Consider the following 25,521-nt stretch of genomic DNA (forward strand, 5'->3'; position numbering starts at 1 on the left):
GTCGCTGAAAAGGTCGCGTAAGTGGGACAGGCCCTTTAGGATCATGTTCGGCGTAGACATTGTGGACTGAAGGGCCTGTCCTTGGCTGTGCCGTTCTATGTTCTATGGATCAGTGTTTCAATTTACTGGGTGGATTAGGAATTTACTGGGTGGATCTTCACAAGTATTCTCTTTATCTGCCTACCTACCTTTCTCTGTGAATGTGGCCAATAGCTTATGACCCAATTCTGCTTGGCTTATGGAGTCAAGAGTGTATACATGTTTCGTAGTTTTAAGGCTACCTCTTTATTGTGGGAACTGAAACAAGTGGCACTCTCGAGTTAAAAACTGAAACAATCCAAATTATCCCAACAAATCTAGTATCACAGGACAATATTTTCTTACAGCATTTGGAGTAAGCCATTTAGCCCGTTGTGCCTTTGCCACCTTTTAGCGATCCCACCAGTCCCATTTCCTTGTAAGCTACATGCCCATCAACTCCCATCTGAAACTCCCCTGTCAACCACCTACACTTGGGGAAATTTACAGTTGTCAATTAACCTGTCAAGGCATTTATTTGGGGATGTGGGAGAAGGCAGCAGTATCTGGTGGAAAACACACATAGTCACAGGGGAAACATGCAAACTTCATCACCCAAGGCTAGGGTCGAGCCTGGATTGCACCACCGCGCTATCACCAACGGCCCTGTTCCATTCAGCCAAAGGCAATAAACACTGGAAATACACAACATACTCAAAGGGCGAGGGGCAAGAGGGTGTGTTCTGTCTCTACTCACCAGAATATAATCAATTTTCTCATTATACGCTTCCTTAAGCTCCGGGACAGCTGAGATTAGTGCATTAAAGGCATGAACATCCGCTATTAAAAAAAAGTTAAAGAGCAAATGAGTTAATTGTACTGGAGAAAATCTATCGTCTCATTTAAGCAACGAGTTCTGTGGTTCACAATATAATAGACTTTATTCATCCCCGGAGGGGAATTGGTCTGCCAACTGTCACAACAAACAAGGTACAGAAAAGCCTGAAATTAAAAGTGGAAAAAAAAAGGACAAGCGACTGTTGTCTGGCTGCCGTGTGCCTTCACCGGAACAAATAAACATACGAACACAGACTTATCCCCCTGGCCAGCTGATTCTAGAGTGCCCACCTCCCCCCACACACCGGGTCCCCCTTTGTTCTCCCACCGCCCATCACAGCGGTCTCCCCACGCCAGGTCCACATTGTTCTTCACGGCAGCCCCCACACCGGGTCATTTATTGTCTTCCCCGCCCTCCCCTCTCACTTTCCACTGCCACCGAGGTTCCCGTTGCCACCGAGGTTCCCGTTGCCACCGAGGCTCCTGCCGCCGCCCAGACTCCCGTTGCCATCGAGACGCCCGCTGTTGCCACTGTTAAGGCTCCTTTGACCCAGACAGGCCTCGCCGCCAGGCTTGGAGCTCCCCTTGGGGCCTGTGGGGCGAGTCGGGCCTGCTGGGGCGGGTTCCGGTCGTCGGAGCCGCAGTTGATCAGCGGGCTCCACTGGACACTCCCGCCGTGCACGCCCGGCTCCCCGGGACACATCCACACTCTTAGCATTAGAAACACTGAAAACAACTAAATCAATTGTATAGGCTACAAATTGGCCCATTCAATCAATAACAATAGGCATCAGAACGTATTATTTGCCTACAACTTAGGACTGCAAGGTGAATGTAAATGATTTTGTCCATGTTGTGCCATGTAAAGCCTCTGCTTCTGTAATATTGCAAATGGTGGAATTTAAAATGCTTTCAGGCTGCTCCTGGTCCCAGTTACAGGAGGCAACTTGACAAGTTAATTTATTTAATCTGGAATTTTAATCACCAAACGAGTACACATTGATAGGCATAGGAAGGGTAGATGGTCAGAACCCTTTTCCGGGGTGGAAAAAAAAATCAAATACTGGAGGGCATAGCTTTAATGTGAAAGAGGCAAATTTATGAACGGGCAAATATTTTTTTAAGGAAATGAGCGGGCAATATTTTTTTTTAAACAGAAGGTGTACCAACGTGCTGCGAGAAGCAGAAATTATTGTGGCATTTTAGAAACTTGTTATGCATATGGTTATGCGGGAATGGAGCAACGTGGATTAAGTGAGGTAGATAAGAGATGCTCCTGGCATCATGTTCGGCACAGGCATTGTAGGCCAAAGGACCTGTTCATGTGCTGCACTGTTCTACGATCCATAACTAGGGGAACTTCACCCTCCCAACATCCATCATAAATTCACAAAATGATTACCAATAGTGTAAAAGCAAGGCTGACAGCGTACTTGAGACAATACAAAGCATATTTTAAGTATATTTTTCCTCCTGATATCTCTCAGATCAATGCTATGTAACTATTTTCCTCCAATCTGCCTGGTTCAAGTTAGAGAATTTCACTCTCCTTCAGAGATATGTGCAAGCAAACTCACATTGCTATGAAACTAACATGACCATGAAAGGATAGGTGGGTGATGGGAAAAGGGAAGAAAAATAAGAACAATATTAATCTCAATATCAATCACATCAGTGTTTAAGGAGGAACTGCAGATGTTGGAAAATTGAAGGTAGACAAAAGTGCTGGAGAAACTCGGCAGGTGCAGCAGCATCTATGGAGCGAAGGAAATAGGCAACGTTTCAGGTCGAAACCCTTCTTCAGACTGAAGAAGGGTTTCAGGTCTGAAAAAGGGTTTCGGCCCAAAACGTTGCCTATTTCCTTCGTTCCATAGATGCTGCTGCACCCGCTGAGTTTCTCCAGCACTTTTGTCTACCTTCAATCACATCAGTTGCATCTAGCATTTTTTGAGAATGTGCATACGCTGAATCTGTCTTTAGCAAAACATGAAAAAAAAACTTTAAGTTGAAAAGTTGGTACATCGTGAAAAAAAAACATATGTCCAGCAAACCCAAGTCATTTTGTATCCAAATCTTTCCTTACCCTGCAAATTCTAGGTCAGAATGACCAGAAAGTTTATAGTGTGTAATTATCACTGGCTCCAAATCAGTAGCTCTAAAAGGCAGTGGTATTCAAGAGCATGATCTTAGTTTGGCAAGAGATCAAGATTATAGGAATTAAAATATAGATTGGGCATGGAGCTGAATTATCACAGAGGCAATCAGCTCTTCTCTAATGAAACACAATGAACATAGTATGCATCCACATCTATTCAAGCTTTGGCAAAGTTTGGCATAAGCACTTTTGTACACTACTCACCTCTCATTCGATTGTTTAACAGATCAGTGTACACGTTGACGGCTTTTGTATAAGCAGCATACTGTGCAAAGAGAAAGGGAAAATTAACTCATTGTAAATGAAATTCATAACACAAAATAAATTTATAGCATCAAATCACGAGCAATACCTTAACCATTCCTCGAATCATTGCACAGTAAGTATGTTCATTCCTTTCGGGCATCAGATTGAATATCCTCTCTGCATTATTATTTACCCTAATTAAAGGGAAAGTACCAAGCATTAGTGAGAAGTATTCCTCAAAGACATGCACGTTTTAAGGTCGCAACACAACATGCGTGGCCAACTAGAAATACAAGAAAAACCTGAATTGTTTCTCTACTGGTACAATTTTGCAATTGTCTCTACAATACTAACAGCAAGTTCAGCATTCAGTTATTGCAGATGAAAGCTGATAGCGACTTCTAGAGTTTAGAGGTCCATTAAATAACGTCGTAACCCACAAGCCGAGTTCCCAACTATTTGTGCAAAGAGCTGGTCATCATTAAATAGAGATATACCCTTCAGTGGCTGAAAAAAACAAACTTAGTTTCAGCACTCACATCATCCATCACTCACAAATGTTGTTCCCTAATCTTGAATTGAATCAAAACAGTGGCACAGCAGCTGCCTCACAGCTCCAGAGGCCCAGGTTCGATCCTGGCCTTGGGTGCTGTCTCTGTGAACTTCTCCCTTCGACCATGCGGTTTTGCAGGCTTCTGCAAATTGCTTCTGCATGTAAGGGAATGGATGAGAAAGTGGGATAACATAGAACTGGGGTGAATGGGTGATTGATAGTCGGTGTGGACTCGGTGGGCCGAAGGGCCTGTTTCCATGCTATATGGTTTCACAGAAGTGCTGCCAAGCGACTTAAAGTGAACAGAAATAACCAATCTTCAGATTGAAGAAGGGTCCAGACTCGAAACATCACCCATCCCTTTTCTCCAGAGGTACTGTCTGACCTGCTGAGTTACTCCAGCACTCTGTCTATCTTTGGTATAAACCAGCATCTGCAGCCCTTTCTTTCTACCTGAAATAGCCACCTGTACACAGTGATTACACAGGTGGAAACTGCCTGGTGTCCAAACACATTCGCTGTTTACCTCCAGGTGACAGTCAGCAAATCCGTAGCTTTGCGTAATCGCCCCCTTCGTCTCCTCTGTGGGTCTTCATTCACCTCATTCTACAAAACACAAGAGAATCAACACATACGATTTCTTGATAAGAAGCTCAGTTACAATTTGGAAAAATAAAGCAAAGACCCCTTCCTCACCATACATTGTCTTCTGACATTTCACACAAAGGGTGGTGGATGTGTGGAACAAGCTGCCAGAGGAGGTTGTTGAGGCTGGGACTACCCAATTGTCTAAGAAACAGTTAGACAGGTACATGGATAGGACAGGTTTGGAGGGATATGGACCAAGCGCAGGCAGGTGGGACAAGTGTAGCTGGGACATTGTTGGCCGGTGTGGGCAAGTTGGGCCCGTTTCCACACTGTATCACTCTCTGACCTCCAACAGGATCCCACCACGAGTCACATCTCCACCTCTTCCTGCTTTCCGCAGAGACCGTTCCCTCAAAAAGTCCATGGTTCGCTCACCCCTTCCCACCCCATCCCCAAGAACTTATCTCAGCAACCGCAAGAGATGCAATACGTCCTCCTTCAACTCCATCCAGGGACCCAAACAATCCTTTCAGGTGAGGCAGAGGTCTCTGGCACTATAAGGCAGCAACTCCACCGTTGCCCTGTACCACCCCTCTAATTACACTCAACCATCTCTAATGGGCATACCGTATCATTTACATGCTCCGCACTAATCCTGAAATGGGAGCCGTACTCAAACCTAAGAACCTTAAGTGCTCCAACTCCAAGACATTTTCAGGAGATCAGAGAAAATTCAAGAAAATTCTCCAACTCCTTTAAAAAAAAAAAAAAAAAAAAAAAAATCCCCATCACACTTTCAGTTAAAATGGAAGAGAAGCCTTCAGGATAGTATATCCAGTAACCTTGAGCCCATTAGCAGAATGAGTGATGCATCTGTCAAAGAATGGACCCAACCATCATCCTACTGCCCCCGTCTGTGGCAGAATCAGAAACTCCAACATTGATCTCCGCTTCCACCCGAGCAAGTACGGAACAAGTCATCTTCGATCCTTACAGATTGCCCATAGAGATCTCTTCATACCTGATCTTCAGCTGCTCCTGCCTCAAGCTGATTTTCTCTTGGTGGCTCCTGATCTCCGTAAACACAGAGCAGATCCAACAAGGTGTTTGTGGTTTCAAGAGACACTGGAGTCCCTGTTTGATAAAGTACAAGTGAGATCTGTGATCACTAACAGGCATTCGAACATCTTAAAAACAGTTTTGCTAGGAACCGTAACATTTTTCTAACGACAGTTCCAAGGATGGATTTTAAAGGCAAACAAAAGGCGGAGTTGGTATTTAGACACAATGAACAGCAGTGGCCTGGAGCAGCATGGATTGGGAAGCGATGCTACAAACCATCTTCAGGCGGAAGCAGTGAAAGTGGCGAGTCAGGTGGACAGGGTGGCGAAGGCGTTTGCCACAATTACCTTCAATGGGAAGGATATCGAATCAAAAGTTGGGATATCATGATGCAGCTATAAAGATTGTTGGGGAAATCTCACAAAATATGTGTGCAGTTCTGGTCACCCAGCTACAGAAAGAAAGTTGGAAAAGGTGCAAACGAGATTCACCAGGATGTTGCCTGGGCTTGCAGGCTTGATTTATTAAGAGGTTGAATAGGCAGGAACTTATTTCGTTGGAGCGCAAGAGATGGAGGGCGGCCTTATTGAGATGTACAAGATCACGAGGAACACAGATAAAGTGAACGGATAAAGTCTATTTCCCAAGGTAGAGGATTCTAAAACCATTATGCTGGACAGCTCTACGATTCAAATCATGTCATAAGTGATAGGAGTAGAATTAGGCCATTCAGCCCATCAGGTCTATGCCATTCTACCATGGCTGATCTATCCCTCTCTCCTAACCCCATTCTCTTGCTTTCTCCCCATAATCTCCGACACCCGTACTAATCAAGAATCTATCTATCTCCACCTTAAATATATCCACTGACCTGGCCCCCACAGCCTTCTGTGACAAAGAATTCCACAGATTCACCACCGTGTTCTATAGTGTACTAGTACCCAATGCTCTAATGTTCTACAGTCGTAACATCTTGATGCTTCCCTACTTTTAGAGTCATGGAAGCATGTTGACTGCCGACCAAGATGCCTCATCTAAGTCAGTATCATTTGCCTACATTTGGCCCATATCCCTCAAAAACCTTTCCTTTCCATGTACCTGCCTGACTGTCTTTTAAATGTTATTGTTGTACCTGCCTCAACGACCTCCTCTGGAAGCTCGTTCCATATAGCCATTACTTCTCGTGTTCTATTTCATTCCTTATTACCAGATCTATGTACATTTGTTTGGGATATACTGTGAGGGACGGAAACTAAAGATTACCTGCTTGCACGAGTTGGTCGTACAGATCAACAGAATCCTTCACTCTCCTGAGCTGAATGCATTCTTTTAGGGCTTCCTCCGTCACTTCAGTTAACAGGGGCTCCAACTGTTGTGGCATTAAACACTATAAAATAAAACATTTTCATGGGGTTTTGTGTACAAACTGGGTGGTTCATTTGCTGCATCACAACAGTGATTATACTTTTGAAAATTCCTTTGGCCATGAAATTCATCAGGATGCTCTAAAAGTGGCACAAAAAACATTACCCATGCTAACAAGTAGACAAGAAACTGCAGATGCTGGAAAAGTCATAGCTCTATCTATCTCCACCTTAATATATCCACTGACCTGGCCCCCACAATGATTCCACAGATTCACCACCTTGTTCTATAGTGTACTAGTACCAATCTCTAATGTTCTAGGAAACTGACCAAGATGCCTCATTCTATTCAGTACCGCAGGTCAGAGAAATGAGAAAAAACACAGTGCTGGAGGAAACTCTGGTGGCATCTGTGGTAGGCATTGATAAGGCAGCCGGTGCCAGATGAGAGCTCAGGGATGGCGTACGTGAGACCAGCTTTGGTTAGTTTAGAACCAGGCCCTTCGGCCCATCAAGTCCACACCGACAAGCAATCAACTGTGCACTCGTTCTATCCTACACACCAGGAACAACTTTATTTTTTACAGAAGCCAATTAACCTACAAGCCTGCACGTCTTTGGAAAGTGGACGGATGGGAACCGGAGCACCCGGAGAAAACCCACTCTGTCACAGGGAGAACGTGCAAACTCCATACAGACAGCACCAGTAGTCAGAATCAAAAATGGGTCTCTAGCGCTCTAAGGCAGCAATGCTACTGCTGCGCCACTGTGCCGATCAGTTTGCTGCCAATTTAAAGAAAGGCTATTAGATTGCAAGAAATGTTCTCATTTTGGGATGAATCAGCATCATAGTGCAGCTTTCATCCCAAAGAGGAAGAAAGATTCTATGGGGAGAAGAGAAGTCTAGGTTAGTACAAAACTAAAAGAGCAAATACTATAAAAGAGGATAGCAAGAGTATCTTCAGTTATATTAAGAGGCAAGAGTGGAAGTTGGGCCGCTGGAGAATAATGCCAAAGTGATAACGGGGAATAAAAAAATGGCAGAGGGGTTGAATAACATTTTTGCTTCAGTCTTCACAGTGGAAGACACCAGCATCGAGCCTGAAATTCAATAAATTCAGGGGGTGGAAGGTAGTGGAGTGGCTATTACTAAGGAGAAGCTGCTTGGGAAGCTGAAAGGGCTGAGGGTGGATAAGTCACCTGGACCAGATGGACTGCACGCTTGGGTTCTGAAAGAGGTGGCGTTAGAGATGGTGGAGGCAATGACACTGACATTTCAAGAATCACTAGTCAGGAGAGGTCCCAGATTATACCCCGCTGCACAAGGGAGCAAAGCAGAATAGTGGAAACTATAGGCCGGTTAGTCTGACCGGTGGTTGGTAAGATTTTAGAGATCTTTATAAAGGATGAGGTTACGGAGTACTTTGAGGTTCACGACATAATAGGCCAAAGTCAGCATGGCTTTGTGAAGGGGATATGTTGCTTAACAAATTTGCTGGAATTCATTGAAGTAAATAAATAGCAGGACAGGCAAAGGAGAGTCAGTAGATGTTGCTTTCAGAAAACCTTTCATAAGGTGCCCCACGTGAGGCTGCTAAAGAAGATGCGAGCCCACGGTATCAAAGGGCAGATACCAGCATGGATAGCAGGTTGGCTGGATGGCAGAAGACAAAGAGTGGCAATAAAGGGGGCTTTTTATGGTTGGCTGCAAGTGACTGGTGGAATTCCAGAGGCCGGCGCTGGGGCCGCTGCTCTTCATGCTGTATATTAATGGTTTGGACGAGCTTTGTGGCCAAGTATGCAGATGATACAAAAATAGATGGAAGGGCAGGTAGTGTAGAGAAAGCAATGACTCTGCAGAAGGATTTGAACAGGTTGGGAGAGTGGGCAGAGAAGTGGCAGATGGAATAAAGTGTGGCAAAGTGTGGAGTCATGCATTTTGGTCGTAGGAATAAAGGCGTAGACTATTTTCTAAATGGGGAGAGAATCCAGAAATCGGAGGTGCAAAGGGAATTGGGAGTTCTGGTGCAGGATTCCCAAAAATCTACAAGTCGAATCGATAGTAAAGTAAGTAAACTCAATCCTAGCATTTATTTCAAGAGGGCTTGTATACAAAAACAGGGATGTAATGCTGAGGCTCTATAAGACGCCAGTAAGGCCGTATTTGGAATATTGTGAGCAATTTTGGGCGCCATTTCTGAGGAGTGATGGAGATAGTCCAGAGGAGGTTTACAAGAATTATCTCAGGAATGAGTAGGTTAAACTATGGTGAGTGAAGTAGCCATTTAGCTTAACTCATTATATTATAATTGTCCAGTTACATTTAAATTTTTATCTGCCTGCAATTATGTGGGTGGGATTTATACGTAGTCTGGGGCGTGGTTTGTGGCTAGTGCAGCCTCCCAAATAGTTAGTTTAATTCTATGAAGATCGGGGAGAGACAAGGTTTTCGACCATGCACGAGCATGACCACGAGTATGATCGAAATGTACAAGATGAAGCTTTTATGAATTATCTTACCGTTTGTACTACTACAATAAAGAAACTATCAATCAAGAGGCTGCTCTGGAACATTCATCTTTCGACGGCATTGAATGTCTCGTGGAGGGCTTGTGGGTGCGTATAGATTACCTCCTGATCCACGGTCATCATTTAAAGTGACTATTGAGGGCTAAACCCTTGAAACGTCACTACAGTGAGCATTTGACGACACTGGGACTGTATTCGCTGGAGTGAGAGAAGGGGGGGGGGGGGGGGGGGGGGGGGGGGGGGGGGGGGGGGGGGGGGGGGGGGGGGGGGGGGGGGGGGGGGGGGGGGGGGGGGGGGGGGGGGGGGGGGGGGGAGACCTCATTGAAACATACAGAATAGTAAAAGGCTTGGACAGTGGATGTTTCCACTAGTGGGAGAGTCTAGGACTAGAGGTCATAGCCTCAGAATTAAAGGACGTTCTTTTAAGAAGCAGATGGAGAGTTTTTTTAGTCAGATGGCGGTGAGGGAGTGCAGCTTAGGTTCACGAACTTACTTCCTGGGATGGCAGGACTGTCATATGATGAAAGAATGGAGCAATTGGGCTTGAATTCACTGGAATTTGGAATGAGCGGGGATCTTATAGAACATATAAAATTATTAAGGGATTGGGCACGCTAGATGCAGGAAACATGTTCCCGGTGTTGGGAGAATCCAAAACCAAGGGCCACAGTTTAAGAATAAAGGGTAGGCCATTTAGAACTGAGATGAGGAAAAACTTTTTCGCCCAGAGTGTTGTGAATTTGTGGAATTCTCTGCTACAGAAGGCGGTGGAGACCGATTCACTGGATGCATTCAAGAGAGTTAGATAGAGCTCTTAGGGCTACCTGGATCAAGGGATATGGGGAGAAGGCAGGAAAGGGTACTGATTGAATGGCAGTACTGGCTCGAAGGGCCAAACGGCCTACTCCTGCACCTATTGTTTATATATCTATGAATCTGTGGAATTCTTTGCCACAGAAGGCTGTGGAGACCAATTAGAGGACATTTTACGGCGTAGATAGTTTTTTGATTAGCATAGGTTTCAGAGGTTATAGGGAGAAAGCAGGAGAATGGGGTTGGGAGGGAGAGATAGATTAGCCATCATTGAATGGCAGAGTAGACTTGGGGCGAATGGCCAAATTCTACACCTATCACATGATCTTATGAGTTGAGGAAAAGGCAATAAAACTAACCAACATTCAAAATAAACTGAAATTCCCTTCAATTAATCTCATTAGCATTACGATTTGCAATTAAAACAATTTACATCAGAAAACTTGTTGTTCATATCTTCAGTTTTATAATAATGGCTGTAGATCGTTTCATGAATATTTTTTTTTCCCAAAAGAGGGACTCAACTTACTGGTATAGACGGTTCAGCAAAATCCTTCTGGAAAAACTTGGGATAAGTGTTAACGATGTACTTGGCCGCATAACACCCAGACTCCTGTGATAGGGAGTAGAGACGCTGAAAGAGCAAGAGCGAGCGTGTTATTTACAATGAGAGCTGTGGAACTTGGTCAACATCATCCAAGAACGAGGATATTCAATGCTACTTAAAGGTTCAGAAAGATATGGGCCAAATGTAGATAAAGCACGTTGATCTGCATGGACAGGTTGGGCCAAAAGGCCTGTTCCCATACTGCATGACTATGGCTAAGAATGGTTTCAGAGGTTAATGAAATGATAATTAAACATTTTTTAGTTCCGAGTCAGGCATGTATTATGACACGTGAAACCATTCAGCAAGCTGCCCATTCCACGCATTTCCCCCATACTGTACCTCATCGAACCTTTTTTGAGCATTCACTGTGCTGAACGTCTAGAACACGTATGGTTTCACAGGTTTATACAGCATGGAAACAGACCCTTTGGTACAAACCATCCATGATGACCAACCTGTACTAATCCCATTTCCCTGCCTTTGATCCACGAAACATTGCAAAAGGCTTTGAGTATAGGAGCAGGGAGGTTCTACTGCAGTTGTACAGGGTCTTGGTGAGACCACACCTGGAGTATTGCGTACAGTTTTGGTCTCCAAATCTGAGGAAGGACATTCTTGCCATAGAGGGAGTGCAGAGAAGGTTCACCAGACTGATTCCTGGGATGTCAGGACTGTCTTATGAAGAAAGACTGGATAGACTTGGTTTATACTCTCTAGAATTTAGGAGACTGAGAGGGGATTTTATAGAAACTTACAAAATTCTTAAGGGGTTGGACAGGCTAGATGCAGGAAGATTGCTCCCGATGTTGGGGAAGTCCAGGAGAAGGGGTCACAGCTTAAGGATAAGGGGGAAATCCTTTAAAACTGAGATGAGAAGAACTTTTTTCACACAGAGAGTGGTGAATCTCTGGAACTCTCTGCCACAGAGGGTAGTCGAGGCCATTTAATTGGCTATATTTAAGAGGGAGTTAGATGTGGCCCTTGTGGCTAAGGGGATCAGAGGGTATGGAGAAAAGGCAGGTGCGGGATACTGAGTTGGATGATCAGCCATGATCATATTGAATGGCGGTGCAGGCTCGAAGGGCCGAATGGCCTACTCCTGCACCTAATTTCTATGTTTCTATGAAACCTTTTCTGTCCATGCAGCTGTCCGAATGTTCTTTAAACATTGCAATTGCACCTGCCTGCACCATTCCTCGGGCCACTTGTTCCATATATGATGGTTGCCATTCTATATGAAAACCTGCCCCTCAGGTCTCTTTTAAAACTTTCCCCACTCACATTTAATTAAGCTTCCCTACACTGGAAAAAAGACGATGACTACATTATACGTCCCTCATAATTTCATCCAACACGATAAAATTACCGCTTAGCCTCTGTCGCTCCAAGGAAAACAAACCCACCTTATCCAATCTTCCCATACCACTTATGTCCGACAGTCCAGGCAATATTCATGTGAAACCTTTCTGCAATCTCTCTAGCTTAATCTTATCCTTCCTGGTGGCGACCAAAATGGTACTCAAATGGACAGGGGAGAAATAGGTGCAATTCTCCTACTGCAGTCTAAAAAATGGTCCCGACCCAAAACGTCACCGATCCATTTTCTCCAAAAAGGCTGCCTGATCTGCTGAGTTACTCCAGCACTTTGTATCTCTTTTGCAGAGATGAAATGAGGTGGGGGAGTCCCTCAGAGAATCGCACTTTATATGCTTGGGCTATAATGATGATGCGATAGGTAATTAACAGTCCATCAAAACCAACCAGACTCTATGGTAATAAAAGTATTCAGCTGGCTTTCCTCCAAGATCTCCCATGATCCTCTGTATAGGTTTGCAACAGTGGACTGCTCCGGCATTTGTGTGTCACGTGATGCCAGATAATTTGCAAGTATGTTGTTCCACCAATGTCCACCTATATCTTTCCTGCTTCTTATCAATTGTTGTACTGTGGATTCAACAGAAATATGGCAAAAACTGGTACTTGCTTATTAACATGCAGGAAGATTGTTCCCGATGTTGGGGAAGTCCAGAACAAGGGGTCACAGTTTAAGGATAAGGGGGGAAATCTTTTAGGACCGAGATGAGAAAAACATTTTTCACACAAGAGAGTGGTGAATCTGTGGAATTCTCTGCCACAGAAGGTAGTTGAGGCCAGTTCATTGGCTATATTTAAGAGGGGGTTAGATGTGGCCCTTGTGGCTAAAGGGATCAGGGGTTATGGAGAGAAGGCAGGTAACTCAAGCAAGGTAAAAAAAAAATACCGCAAGGCTAGATGCTGGGATTGCAGCTATTTATAATATACATCAACGATTTAGATGGAGGGATTCAAAGTAACATTAGAAATTTGCAGACGACACAAAGCTGGGTGACAATAGACAATAGATGCAGGAGTAGGCCATTCGGCCCTTCGAGCCAGCACCGCCATTCAATGCGATCATAGCTGATCATCCCTAATCAGTACTCCGTTCCTGCCTTCTCTCCATATCCCCTGACTCCGTTATCTTTAAGAACACTATCTAGCTCTCTCTTGAAAGTATCCAGAGAACCGGCTGTGTGAACTGTGAGGAGGATGCTATGAGAATACAGGGTGACTTGGACATGTTGGGTGAGAGGGCAGATGCAGTTTAATGTGGATAAATGTGAGGTTAGGCACTTTGGTAACAAAAACAGGAAGGCAGATTATTATCTAAATGGTGTCAAGTTGGGAAAAGGGGAAGTACAACGTGATGTGGGGGCCTTGTTCATCAGTCAATGAAAGTAAGCATGCAGGTACAGCAGGCAGTGAAGAAAGCAAATGGCATGTTGGCCTGCATAACAAGAGGAGTTGAGTATAGAAGCAAAGAGGTCCTTCTGCAGTTGCATAGGGCCCTAGTGAGACCACAACTGGAGTATTGTGTGCAGTTTTGGTCCCCTAATTTGAGGACGGACATTGTTGCTATTGAGGGAGTGCAGCGTAGGTTTACAAGGTTAATTCCCGGGATGGCGGGACTGTCATATGCTGAGAGAAAGGAGTGGTTGGGCTTGTATACTCTGGAGTTTAGAAGGATGAAAGGGAATCTTATTGAAACATATAAGATTGTTAAGGGTTTGGTCATGCCAGAGGCAGGAAACATGTTCCCGATGTTGGGGGAGTCCAGAAGGGGCAAGCCATTTAGAACGGAGATGAGGAAACACTTTTTCACACAGACAGTTGTGAGTCTGTGGAATTCTCTGCCTCCGAGTACGATGGAGGTCGGATCTCTGGATACTTTCAAGACAGAGCTAGATAGGGCTCTTAAAGAGAGCGGAGTCAGGGGATATGGGGAGAACGCAGGAAACGGGGTATTGATTGGGGATGATCAGCCATGATCATATTGAATGGCGGCGCTGGCTCAAAGGGCCGAATGGCCTACTCTTGCACCTATTGTCAATTGATAGGTAGCCTGACGCTGGCACAAGAGGGAGAAAAAGATGGATCAAGCACAAGATTCATCTTTCACATGACTTCTGCCTTGTTAAATTCCACTATGTGACTGAAGCAGGCAAGGAAAATAGCTCAAACGGAATATACAAAGTCCGTCAAGGTGGCAGACTTACAAACTCGGGTGATGTCCTGGGTATAAGGTACGGGTCATCTTGAAACCTGTAATGTGCGGATGTGGGGTCCTGAGACATAAAAGCAAAAAAAAAAAAATTAATATTTTACATGTGCCACGGGAAAGCTGCGCCCCCATTCCCCATATCCCTGCAGATAATAAAGATGAATAATACCCACTCTGTTCACTGTAGCTGCAAGAGCATGAAGGACTGCTAGCTTGTCCCTACAAGACACAACATAATGGTGTTATGAACTATTTAAATTAACATTTACAATTTCATGTCTTCAGCAGCATAGTAGCTCCCTCTTTACATCAAAATCACTGTACCAGAATGATCACTGAAGCATCCATTAGATATTCTAACCACTTAAATATTTAAATGAGGTAAAAGTGCACATTATTCCTATAATACAATCTTAGGTGGTCAGGTCAAACTAATTGTCATTACAGATGCCCCTGGAATCACTCAGAATTTACCACATCATGTTGTGGCTCAAGATCTGCTCCCTACACAAGTGTCAAAACCAAGATTTTGGTGTCAACAATGAAGGGAGAAATTCAGAATCATCTCTGCCAAACACCAACTAGCCATATCAACCAGGAGGAGAAACGAGGAACTGGAGATATTGAGTTACAAACAAAGCAATAACTCAGTGGGTTAGGCAGCATCTCTGGTGGACATGGATAGGCAACGTTTCAGGCCCTCGGAGGAAGCAGGGTGAGATCGAGGGGATTTGACAGCACCTCCATGAGATCAGGTCATGTTTGATCTCCGGATTGAACTGTACCTTCTTCGATTGTTCCTAACATTCCTTTCATATCTTTAGCACTCATGACGTTATTGAACCACTTTGAATAAACTGCCAGTCGTGGGATTCCAAAGACTCTCAAACCTTTCTGTCAAGATATTACTTCCCAGTGCAGTTGTGTCAGGGATTATAGGGAGTAGGCAAGAGGATGTGGTAAAGAGGGAAAGATAGATCAACCATGGTTGGATGGCAGAGTAGACTTGATGGACCGAATGGCCTAATTCTACTCTTATCACTCAAGAACTTTTGAAAATGGCTCATACTTTAACCATAGAATATAACCACTGGTTCCAGTTTTCCAACCTTGGGGGACATTCTTCCTCCACCACCGAACTTAAAAAGTAATCTTTGTATATTTTAGTGAGATATTTGCAGTTCTGGTCATTATATTACAGAGGATGTGCATGGTTGGAGTGGGTGCAAAAGAGGTTTACCAGAATGACGCCTAGATTAGGTGGTATTAGCTACAAGGAGAGGTTGGACACATAGGATTGTTTTCTCTGGAATGCCAGGAAGTTGAGGGGAGCTTAATAGAATTATAAGAGGCATAGATAGATAGGGTAGACAGTCAGAACCTTGTTCCCATGGAGGTGGAAAAGTTGAACGAATGTACGCAAAACATGTGTTTTTTGTTTACACAGAGGGTAGAGGGTGGCTGCAACCCGAAGCCAGGGGTGGTGGTGGATAAACAGCAGAGTTGCATTGAGGTGGCATTTAGGAGGCTTTCGATAGGCACATGGATATGCAAGTAATGGAGAGGTAGGGACCATGTGCAGGCAGAGGAGATTTGTTTATCTTGGCATTTTGATCGGCATGGGCATTGCGGGCCGAAGGGCCTGTTCTGTTCGATATTCCAATTATCCTCTCATCACAATTACGAGCCTAAAGTTATGCAATTAAATGAAAACACTTACCAAGTTTTCTTTCTTGGAATGACAATTTCTTCTGCAGAATCTTAAAAGTAGAAAGGAGAGTGAATGTCCAATGAGATTCTGCCTTAGATGGCATGGATCAGAAATTAATGGATCAGTCCAAGCGACTGGGACCCCCTATCAACACTACTGGAAACAATAAAAGCAAGTTACCTGTCTGTTTCAACGCAACACACTGGCAGAGTAAAGGACTCGTGGAATAATACCTGTCAAGCAATAATTAGTAAAATTAGTTTTGGATTTGTTACCATGAAATCCCTGCTCCAAGAATCCTTGTGACCGTTTTAGTTTAGTTTGCCACGTGTAGCAAGGTACAGTGGAAAGCTTTTGTCGTGCACTACCCGGTCAGCAGAAAGACAAAACATGATTACAATTTTGCCATTTACTGTGCATAGGTACATGATAAGGTATAACTGTTAGTGCAAGGTTAAGCCAGCAAAGTCAGATCGACTTGTACCTCCTCCAACCTCAGAGTGATACAGTGTGGAAACAGGCCATGCGGGCCAACTTGCCCACACCGGCCAACAATGTCCCAGCTACACTAGTCCCACTTGCCTGCGTTTGGTCCATATTCCCCCATACCTACCCTATCCATGGTAGATACAAAATACTGGAGTAACTCAGCGGGACAGGCAGCATCTCTGGAGAGAAGGAAGGGGGGAAGTTTCGGGCCGAGATTATTCTGCAGGCTGATGTGGGGGGGGGGGGAAAGAGGTGGGACTGACATAGAATGTAGATGGAGACAGAAAGACTGATGGGAGAACTGGAAAGGGGGAGGGGATAAATAATAATAATAATAATTTTATAGTCCGGGAACAGTCCGTCTGTTTTTTTTAAATTATTTTCTGTTTCGTTTTAAATGTAGTTTTTAATTATTTTTTGTCGGGGTATGTATGTGGGGGGCGGGGGGGTGGGGGAAACTCTAAATTCTTTCCCCTGCACGGGAGACCCGACCTTTTCTTTGTCGAGTCTCTGTTGTCGTTGGGGCTGCTACGTGGAGCGGCCTCTGGCAGGAACGACCTGGGGCTCCAGTCGCGGAGCTGCGGACGACTCACCTTCACGGAGCTGGCCGAGTCCGGAGCGGGTGGAGCTGTGGTGGAGCACTGCTGTGGCCCGACCCCGGAGTTTCGGAAGCTCCTACCGCAGGTCTGTGGACTGAAATACCGGGAGCCCGTGGATCCCTGGTTGGAGACCGCTTTTCGGGGCTTCCGCAACGGCGACTTCTCCTGCCCGAGTTGCGGGGTTGAAGATTACCTGGAGCGGGGCCTTACATCCCTGCTCCGCACGGCTTGGATTTTCCGCGGGACTTTGTGTGTGCCCGCCGGGGCTCCAACACCAAGACCCGGTGCTTGGCCTTGCATCACCCGGTGTGACTTTAATGGCTGTGGGACATTTAACATCGCCCTCTGGGGGCTTTGACTCTGTCTTTGACTCTGACATGGGGGGGAGAGGGGAGTGCAGGGGAGAGATATGTTTTTTTTTTTGCCTTCCTTCACAGCGAGAAGATGCGCTGTGAAGGATGTTTGTGTAAATTGTGTTGTGTCTTGGGTCTTTTTCGTTTTGTATGTATGACTGCAGAAATGACATTTTCGTTTGGACCTCAACGGGGTCCAAACAACAAATAAATTGTATTGTATTGTATTGTGTATTGTATTGTATTGTAGAGAGGGAGGGAACAATGGGTATTTTAAGTTAGAGCAGTCAATGATCATACCGCTGGGGTGTAAACTACCCAAGCAAAATACGAGGTGCTGTTCCTCCAATTTGCATTGGGCCTGACTGACAATGGAGGAGCCTACGACAGAAAGGTCAGATTGGGAATGGGAGGGAGAGTTGAAGTGCTGAGCCACTGGGAGATCACATAGGTTAAGATGGACTTAGCCGAGGTGTTCACCGAAACGATCGCTGAGACCTGTCCAATCTATGTACCTGTCTAACTTTTTCTTAAATGATGGGATAGTCCCAGCCTCAAGTACCTCCTCTGGCAGCTTGTTCCATACACCCACCACCCTTTGTGTGAAAAAGATACCCCCCAGACTCCTATTTTTCCGTTCACCTTGAACCTATGTCCTCGATTTCCCCTACTCGTCTCATCTACTGTATCCGTTGTTCAAGATGTGGACTCCTATTAATCGGCGAGACCAAACGCAGACTGGGCGATCATTTCGCGGAACACCTTCGCTCAGCCCACCTATCCCTCCCCCACTCAAGTCACATTAGCTTTACGTTTTCACCCAAAGACAGTTAACAATGGCCTGTTTTTTTTTATCCGTTACTTTTTTGCATATCTCTCATTCATTGTACTTTATGTCTCCACATTTTCATCTATATCTCTCATTTCCCTTTTCTCTGAATAAGCTGAAGAAGGGTCTCATCCCCAAACGTCACCCATTCCTTCTCTGCAGCATTTTGTGTCTATCTTCAAAGTCAGATCAAGGATAGTCCAGCGGTTGGGGGGGCCACCGAATAGGCTGCATCCCAGAGTACTTAAGGAAGTAGCCCCAGAAATAGTGGATGCATTAGTGAGAATTTTTCAAAACTCTTTAGATTCTGGAGTAGTTCCTGAGGATCGGAGGGTAGCTAATGTAACCCCACTTTTTTAAAAAGGGAGGGAGAGAGAAAACGGGGAATTACAGACCAGTTAGTCTAACGTCGGTAGTGGGGAAACTGCTAGAATCAGTTATTAAAGATGGGATAGCAGCACATTTGGAAAGTGGTGAAATCATTGGACAAAGTCAGCATGGATTTATGAAAGGTAAATCATGTCTGACGAATCTTATAGAATTTTTCGAGGATGTAACTAGTGTAGTGGATAAGGGAGAACCAGTGGATGTGTTATATCTGGACTTTCAGAAGGCTTTCGACAAGGTTCCACATAAGAGATTAGTATACAAACTTAAAGCACACGGTATTGGGGGTTCAGTATTGATGTGGATAGAGAACTGGCTGGCAGACAGGAAGCAAAGAGTAAGAGTAAACGGGTCCTTTTCATAATGGCAGGCAGTGACTAGTGGGGTACTGCAAGGCTCAGTGCTGGGACCCCAGCTATATATTAATTATTTGGACGAGGGAATTGAGTGCAACATCTCCAAATTTGCAGATGACACAAAGCTGGGGGGGGCAGTGTTAGCTGTGTGGAGGATGCTAGGAGGCTGCAAGGTCTTGGATAGGCTGGGTGAGTGGGCAAATGCATGGCAGAGGCAGTATAATGTGGATAAATGTGAGGTTATCCACTTTGGTGGCAAAAACAGGAAAGTAGACTTATCTGAATGGTGGCCGATTAGGAAAGGGGGAGATGCAACGAGACCTGGGTGTCATGGTACACCAGTCATTAAAAGGAGGCATACAGGTGCAGCAGGCAGTGAAGAAGGCGAATGGTATGTTAGCATTCATAGCAAACGGATTTGAGTATAGGAGCAGGGAGGTTCTACTGCAGTTGTACAGGGTCTTGGTGAGACCACACCTGGAGTATTGCGTACAGTTTTCGTCTCCTAAACTGAGGAAGGACATTCTTGCCATACAGAGAACGTACAGAGAAGGTTCGCCAGACTGATTCTTGGGATGTCAGGACTTTCATATGAAGAAAGACTGGATAGACTTGGTTTGTACTCGCTAGAATTTACAAGATTGAGGGGGGATCTTATAGAAACTTACAACATTCTTAAGGGGTTGGACAGGCTAGATGCAGGAAAATTGTTGCCAATGTTGGGGAAGTCCAGAACAAGGGGTCACAGTTTAAGGATAAGGGGGAAATCTTTTAGGACTGAGATGAGGAAAACATTTTTCACACAGAGAGCGGTGAATCTCTGGAATTCTCTGCCACAGAAGGTAGTTGAGGCCAGTTCATTGGCTATATTTAAGAGGGAGTTAGATGTGGCCCTTGTGGTTAAATGGATCAAGGGGTATGGAGAGAAGGCAGGTACAGGATACTGAGTTGGATGATCAGCCATGATCATATTGAATGGCGGTGCAGGCTCGAAGGGCCGAATGGCCTACTCCTGCACTTAATTTCTATGTTTCTGTGTTTCTTGGTGGTTGCTTCAATACGGGTGGTCCAGGAGAAGTTGTTGGGTGATATTTACCCCATTAGACCATCTCTACTTTTTGGCGCCCTCAATGCAAACTGGGGCACGCGTACCGCGGAAGTCGATCACTATCACCTTTGTCTTGCTGACATTGAGAGGAAGGTTGTTGTTTCCACACCAGGCTCGCAATCTCCTTCCTGTGCTCCGTCTCCCCATTATGGGCTTTGCAGAAGCGGCGCCCGAACCCTCGCCCCCGCCGCGTTCCGAACCCTCGCCCCCGCCGCGTTCCCGAACCCTCGCCCCCGCCGCGTTCCAAACCCCGCCGCGTTCCCGAACCCTCGCCCCCGCCGCGTTCCAAACCCCGCCGCGTTCCCGAACCCTCGCCCCCGCCGCGTTCCCGAACCCTCGCCCCCGCCGCGTTCCCGAACCCTCGCCCCCGCCGCGTTCCCGAACCCTCGCCCCCGCCGCGTTCCCGAACCCTCGCCCCCGCCGCGTTCCCGAACCCGAACCCCCGCCGCGTTCCCGAACCCGAACCCCCGCCGCGTTCCGAACCCGAACCCCCGCCGCGTTCCCGAACCCTCGCCCCCGCCGCGTTCCCGAACCCGAACCCCCGCCGCGTTCCCGAACCCGAACCCCCGCCGCGTTCCCGAACCCTCGCCCCCGCCGCGTTCCCGAACCCGAACCCCCGCCGCGTTCCCGAACCCTCGCCCCCGCCGCGTTCCCGAACCCGAACCCCCGCCGCGTTCCCGAACCCGAACCCCCGCCGCGTTCCGAACCCTCGCCCCCGCCGCGTTCCCGAACCCTCGCCCCCCACCGCGTTCCGAACCCCCGCCGCGTTCCCGAACCCTCGCCCCCCCCCCCGCGTTCCCGAACCCTCGCCCCCCGCCGCGTTCCCGAACCCTCGCCCCCCCCCGCGTTCCCGAACCCTCGCCCCCGCCGCGTTCGAACGAACCCTCGCCCCCGCCGCGTTCCGAACCCTCGCCCCCGCCGCGTTCCCGAACCCTCGCCCCCGCCGCGTTCCCGAACCCGAACCCCCGCCGCGTTCCCGAACCCTCGCCCCCGCCGCGTTCCCGAACCCTCGCCCCCCCCCGCGTTCCCGAACCCTCGCCCCCGCCGCGTTCCCGAACCCTCGCCCCCGCCGCGTTCCGAACCCTCGCCCCCGCCGCGTTCCCGAACCCTCGCCCCCGCCGCGTTCCCGAACCCTCGCCCCCGCCGCGTTCCCGAACCCGAACCCCCGCCGCGTTCCCGAACCCGCGCCCCCGCCGCGTTCCCGAACCCGCGCCCCCGCCGCGTTCCCGAACCCGCGCCCCCGCCGCGTTCCCGAACCCGCCCCCCCCCCGCGTTCCCGAACCCGCGCCCCCGCCTCGTTCCGAACCCTCGCCCCCGCCGCGTTCCGAACCCTCGCCCCCGCCGCACTCCAAACCCCAACGTTCAACTGTCAAGGCCCAGAAGACAAAACGCCCTTTAACGCCGACACACAGTCGCTCGCCCGCCCGACATTCCTTCTCTCCCCCACCCTCCCTCCCGCCGGACCTCACCGGTGCGCCTTGGCCTTGGTGTTATTGTTGCCGTTGCCGTTGCTGCCTCTCTCCAACCGCCCGGTGGCAGCTGCAGCCGCCGATGCCGATGTCCCGCTTCTCCCAACCAACTGCCGACACACGCGCACACAGGGCGCCGCCATCTTGTGTCGCCGCGCATTGCCTTGTGGGAGAGGCCAAGCATTGACCAAATAAATAAAGTTTAAAACATCAAGGAGAATCCACTGCAACATCCCATGATATTCTTGTCTTCCATAGAGATATTTTGTTCTTAATTGTTGCAGCAAGATATTATTTTTAGCGTGGGCCTCATCCCACCCCCAGTTGCCCAGATCCCTCCCTCCCTCCCTCCCCATGTGAGCGCCGTCGCTGGTGAAGATGCTGATACGATTTTAACGCCGCTTTAAAAACCACAAGGACAGGCAGCAAAATGTTTATTGGGAAAGAAATCCCTTGGCGGCGCTTGGAAAGTATTTCGTTCAGCGTGTATTCGGAGGAGGAGATCAGGTAAGAGCGGCTGGTGAAGGTGAAGGTAACGCGGCCTCTGCTGCCCGTGGGCTCTCACCGCCCGTCACAGACCCGCTGCAGGGGCAGCACTCTGACTGAGGGCATCTAATGTAGATACACACAAACTAGATAACTCAGCTCTGGAGAGAGAAGGGAGATAGAACGAGACCCAAAACGTCACCTATTCCTTCTCTCCAGAGTAGAGTGTAAATATGCACACTGAACTTTTTTTTCTCTCTCTCTCTCTCGTTTATCATATTATTTACAGTGTACTAACTATGTTTACATATTCTGTTGTGCTGCAGCAACTAACATTTTCATTATTCTACCTGGGACATACGACAATAAAACACTCTTGACTCTCTTGAGTTACTCCAGCATTTTGTGTCTTATCTTCAGTGTAAACCAAAATCTGCAGTTCCTTCCCACACTCATCAAATATAGCTTGGTTCAGAGATAAAGTACGGAAACAGGCCCTTCAGCCCACCGAGTCAGCGCAGACCAGCAATCACCTCGTACACTAGCACTATCTTACTCACACTAACACACTAGGGACAATTTTACAATGTTTACCAAAGCTAATTAACCTACAAACTTATGAAGGAAGTCAAGTCAAGTATCCTTTATTGTTATTCAAACTGTCTCCAGTTTGAACGAAATTACGTACCCTGCAGTCATAACAAAAAATAAATAAAATAACAGAACACACAATGAACACAGTTTAACATCCACCACAGTGAGTCTACCAGGCACCTCCTCACTGTGATGGAAGGCAAAAATCTTAAAGTCTTTATCTCCTCCTTCCTTGTTCTCCCTCTGTATTGAGGCGATCCAGACTTTCGGTGTTGGGCCGCCCGCCGGGTGATGGTAAGTCCCGCAGCCGAATCCGAGCTCCACGAACAGGCCGGTTCAAACTGCGTGGCCCGGGGTGGACGAAGCTGCCACCCTCCAGTCCAGCGGACGAAGCTGTTGCGGGAGCTCCGGAGAATCGGTCACCAACCTGTGACCTGCGAGCTCCCGATGTTGTTGTCCACTGGGCCCGCGGCTAAAGCCTCCGAGGTTCCGAAGTCGGGCCATCGCCGCAGAGCCACCACAGCCCCAGTTGGCCAGCTTCGCGATGGTGAGTCCTGGATCTGCCTCCGGAGCCTCGAGGTCGGTCCCAGTTGGAGGCCGCCAGCTCTGCGAATAGGCCTCAGCGCAGACGGAGACGGAACCGCAGATGCTGGTTTATACCGAAGATAAACACAAAGTGCTGGAGTAACTCAGCGGGGCAGGCGGCATCTCTGGAGATAAGAAATAAGTGACGTTTCAAGTCGAGACCCTTCTTTGGACTGAGAGACAGGGGAGTGGGAAAGTAGGGGCTTAATCCGAAACGTCACCCATCACCTCTCTCCAGACTGCTTGCCTGATCCATGAGTTACTAGTATTTTGTGTCAACCGACAAACCTGCATGTCTTTGGAATGTGAGAGAAAGTCGGAGCACCTGGAGGAAACCCACATTGTCACAGGGAGGATGTACAAATTCCACACCGCAAGGCTCGGTGCTGGGACCGCAGCTATTTACAATATACATCAATGATTTGGATGAAGGGATTCAAAATAACATTAGCAAATTTGCAGATGACACCAAGCTGGTGGCAGTATGTACTGTGAGGAGGATGCTATGAGAATACAGGATGACTTGAACAGGTTGGGGGAGTGGGCAGTTGCATGACTGATGAAGTTTAATGCGGATAAATGTGAGGTTATCCACTTTGGTAGCAAAAACAGGAAGGCAGATTACTATCTAAATAGCGTCAAGTTGGGAAAAGGGGAAGTACAACGGGATTTGGGGGTCCTTGTACATCAGTCTACGAAAGTAAGCATGCAGGTACAGCAGGCAGTGAAGAAAGCGAATGGCATGTTGGTCTTTATAACAAGTGGAATCAAATATAGGAGCAAAGAGGTCCTTCTGTAGTTGCACAGAGCCCTAGTGAGACCACACATGGAGTATTGTGTGCAATTTTGGTCCCCTAATTTGAGGAAGGACATTCTTGCTATTGAGGGAGTGCAACGTAGGTTTACAAGGTTAATTCCCGGGATGGCAGGACTGTCATATGCTGAGAGAATGGAGCAGCTGGGCTTGTACACTTTAGGATGAGAGGGAATCTCATTGAAACATATAAGATTGTTAAGGGTTTGGAAACGCTATAGGCAGGAAACGTGTTCCCGATGTTGGGGGAGTCTAGAACCAGGGCCACAGTTTAAGAATAAGGAGTAAGCCATTTAGAACGGAGACTAGGAAACACTTTTTCTCACAGAGAGTGGTGTGTCTGTGGAATTCTCTGCCTCAGAGGCTGGTGGAGGCAGGTTTTCTGGATGCTTTCAAGAGAGAGCTAGATAGGGCTCTTAAAAATAGCGGAGTCAGGGGATATGGGTAGAAGGTGGGAATGGGGTACTGATTGGGGATGATCAGCCACGATCACATTGAATGGTGGTGCTGGCTCGAAGGGCCGAATGGCCTACTACTGCACCTATTGTCTATTGTCTGACAGCACACATAGTTAGGATCGAATCCGAGTCTCTGGAGCTGGAAGGCATCAACTCTACTGCTGCTGAGCGTATATTGAGATGTACCGTGTTTTGATGTGCATGTGTTATCTCCAACAATGCTGTCTTCCTTCCTGAAACTGGGGAGGATAGGACATGTCTCACCATAGAATAGAATAGAATAGAATAGTTTCTTTATTGTCATTGTAACATGGGCCATGTACAACGAAATTTAAAATGTCAGCCAGTCAGTGCAGCATTCAAACATTTCTAAAGCTAACGAAACATCCACGGTAAAATAATAAAGATAAGCAAATAAATAAAAATCACAGACAAAGCACGCATACACACCCAACCCTCCATCCTTCTGTCGATTTCACCGTTACCACAGTCCCTTAGTCTGTATCGCCCCTGCGTTCCTTGGCGGCCACATTTAGTGCTTTTATAGCAGTGGGGTAAAAACTGTTTTTTAGTCTATTTGTCCTTGTCCTTGTGGATCTGTACCGTCTGCCTGACGGCAACAGTTCAAACAGGGAGTGTCCGGGGTGGGAGATGTCCTTTATGATATTCTGGGATTTTTTGGTGCAGCGGGAACTGTGTAAGTCCTCCAAGGTAAGGAGAGGGCAGCCGACAATCCTCTGGGCGTTGTCAATGGCCCTCTGGAGCGCTTTCCTCGGAGCCGCTGTGCAGCTGGTGTACCACACGCATACACAGTATGTTAGTATGCTCTCAATGGAGCACCGATAAAAGGACAGCAGCAGCCTCTGAGTGATGTTGTTCTTCCTGAGCACCCTCAGGAAGTGCAGTCTCTGCTGGACCTTTTTCAGCA

The 25,521-nt window shown here is 47.1% G+C and overlaps 2 protein-coding genes across 3 annotated transcripts in view; one reads left to right on the forward strand and one right to left on the reverse strand.

Annotated features, from left to right (window-relative positions):
• ptcd3 (pentatricopeptide repeat domain 3) overlaps nucleotides 1–21,889 on the reverse strand; it is a 354,967-nt gene extending 333,078 nt beyond the window's left edge. For both annotated transcript variants that reach the window (XM_055649765.1, XM_055649683.1), the window contains exons 1-12: nucleotides 21,657–21,889; nucleotides 16,247–16,299; nucleotides 16,076–16,115; nucleotides 14,529–14,574; nucleotides 14,351–14,419; nucleotides 10,695–10,799; nucleotides 6,723–6,846; nucleotides 5,419–5,531; nucleotides 4,336–4,415; nucleotides 3,363–3,450; nucleotides 3,215–3,275; nucleotides 776–858 (exon numbers count right to left, since the gene is read on the reverse strand). In XM_055649765.1, the coding sequence (XP_055505740.1) occupies nucleotides 776–858; nucleotides 3,215–3,275; nucleotides 3,363–3,450; nucleotides 4,336–4,415; nucleotides 5,419–5,531; nucleotides 6,723–6,846; nucleotides 10,695–10,799; nucleotides 14,351–14,419; nucleotides 14,529–14,574; nucleotides 16,076–16,115; nucleotides 16,247–16,299; nucleotides 21,657–21,889 (1,095 nt within the window). The remainder of the gene's footprint in view (nucleotides 1–775; nucleotides 859–3,214; nucleotides 3,276–3,362; nucleotides 3,451–4,335; nucleotides 4,416–5,418; nucleotides 5,532–6,722; nucleotides 6,847–10,694; nucleotides 10,800–14,350; nucleotides 14,420–14,528; nucleotides 14,575–16,075; nucleotides 16,116–16,246; nucleotides 16,300–21,656) is intronic.
• An 88-nt stretch (nucleotides 21,890–21,977) lies between these two features.
• Nucleotides 21,978–25,521, forward strand: part of polr1a (RNA polymerase I subunit A) — a 154,916-nt gene continuing 151,372 nt past the window's right edge. The window contains 1 exon segment of the mRNA XM_055649274.1: nucleotides 21,978–22,163. Within this exon segment, the coding sequence (XP_055505249.1) occupies nucleotides 22,087–22,163 (77 nt within the window). The 5' untranslated portion in view covers nucleotides 21,978–22,086.

This window comes from Leucoraja erinacea, chromosome 1 (assembly GCF_028641065.1).
Source record: "Leucoraja erinacea ecotype New England chromosome 1, Leri_hhj_1, whole genome shotgun sequence".
In the NCBI taxonomy this organism is placed as follows: Eukaryota; Metazoa; Chordata; class Chondrichthyes; order Rajiformes; family Rajidae; genus Leucoraja; species Leucoraja erinaceus.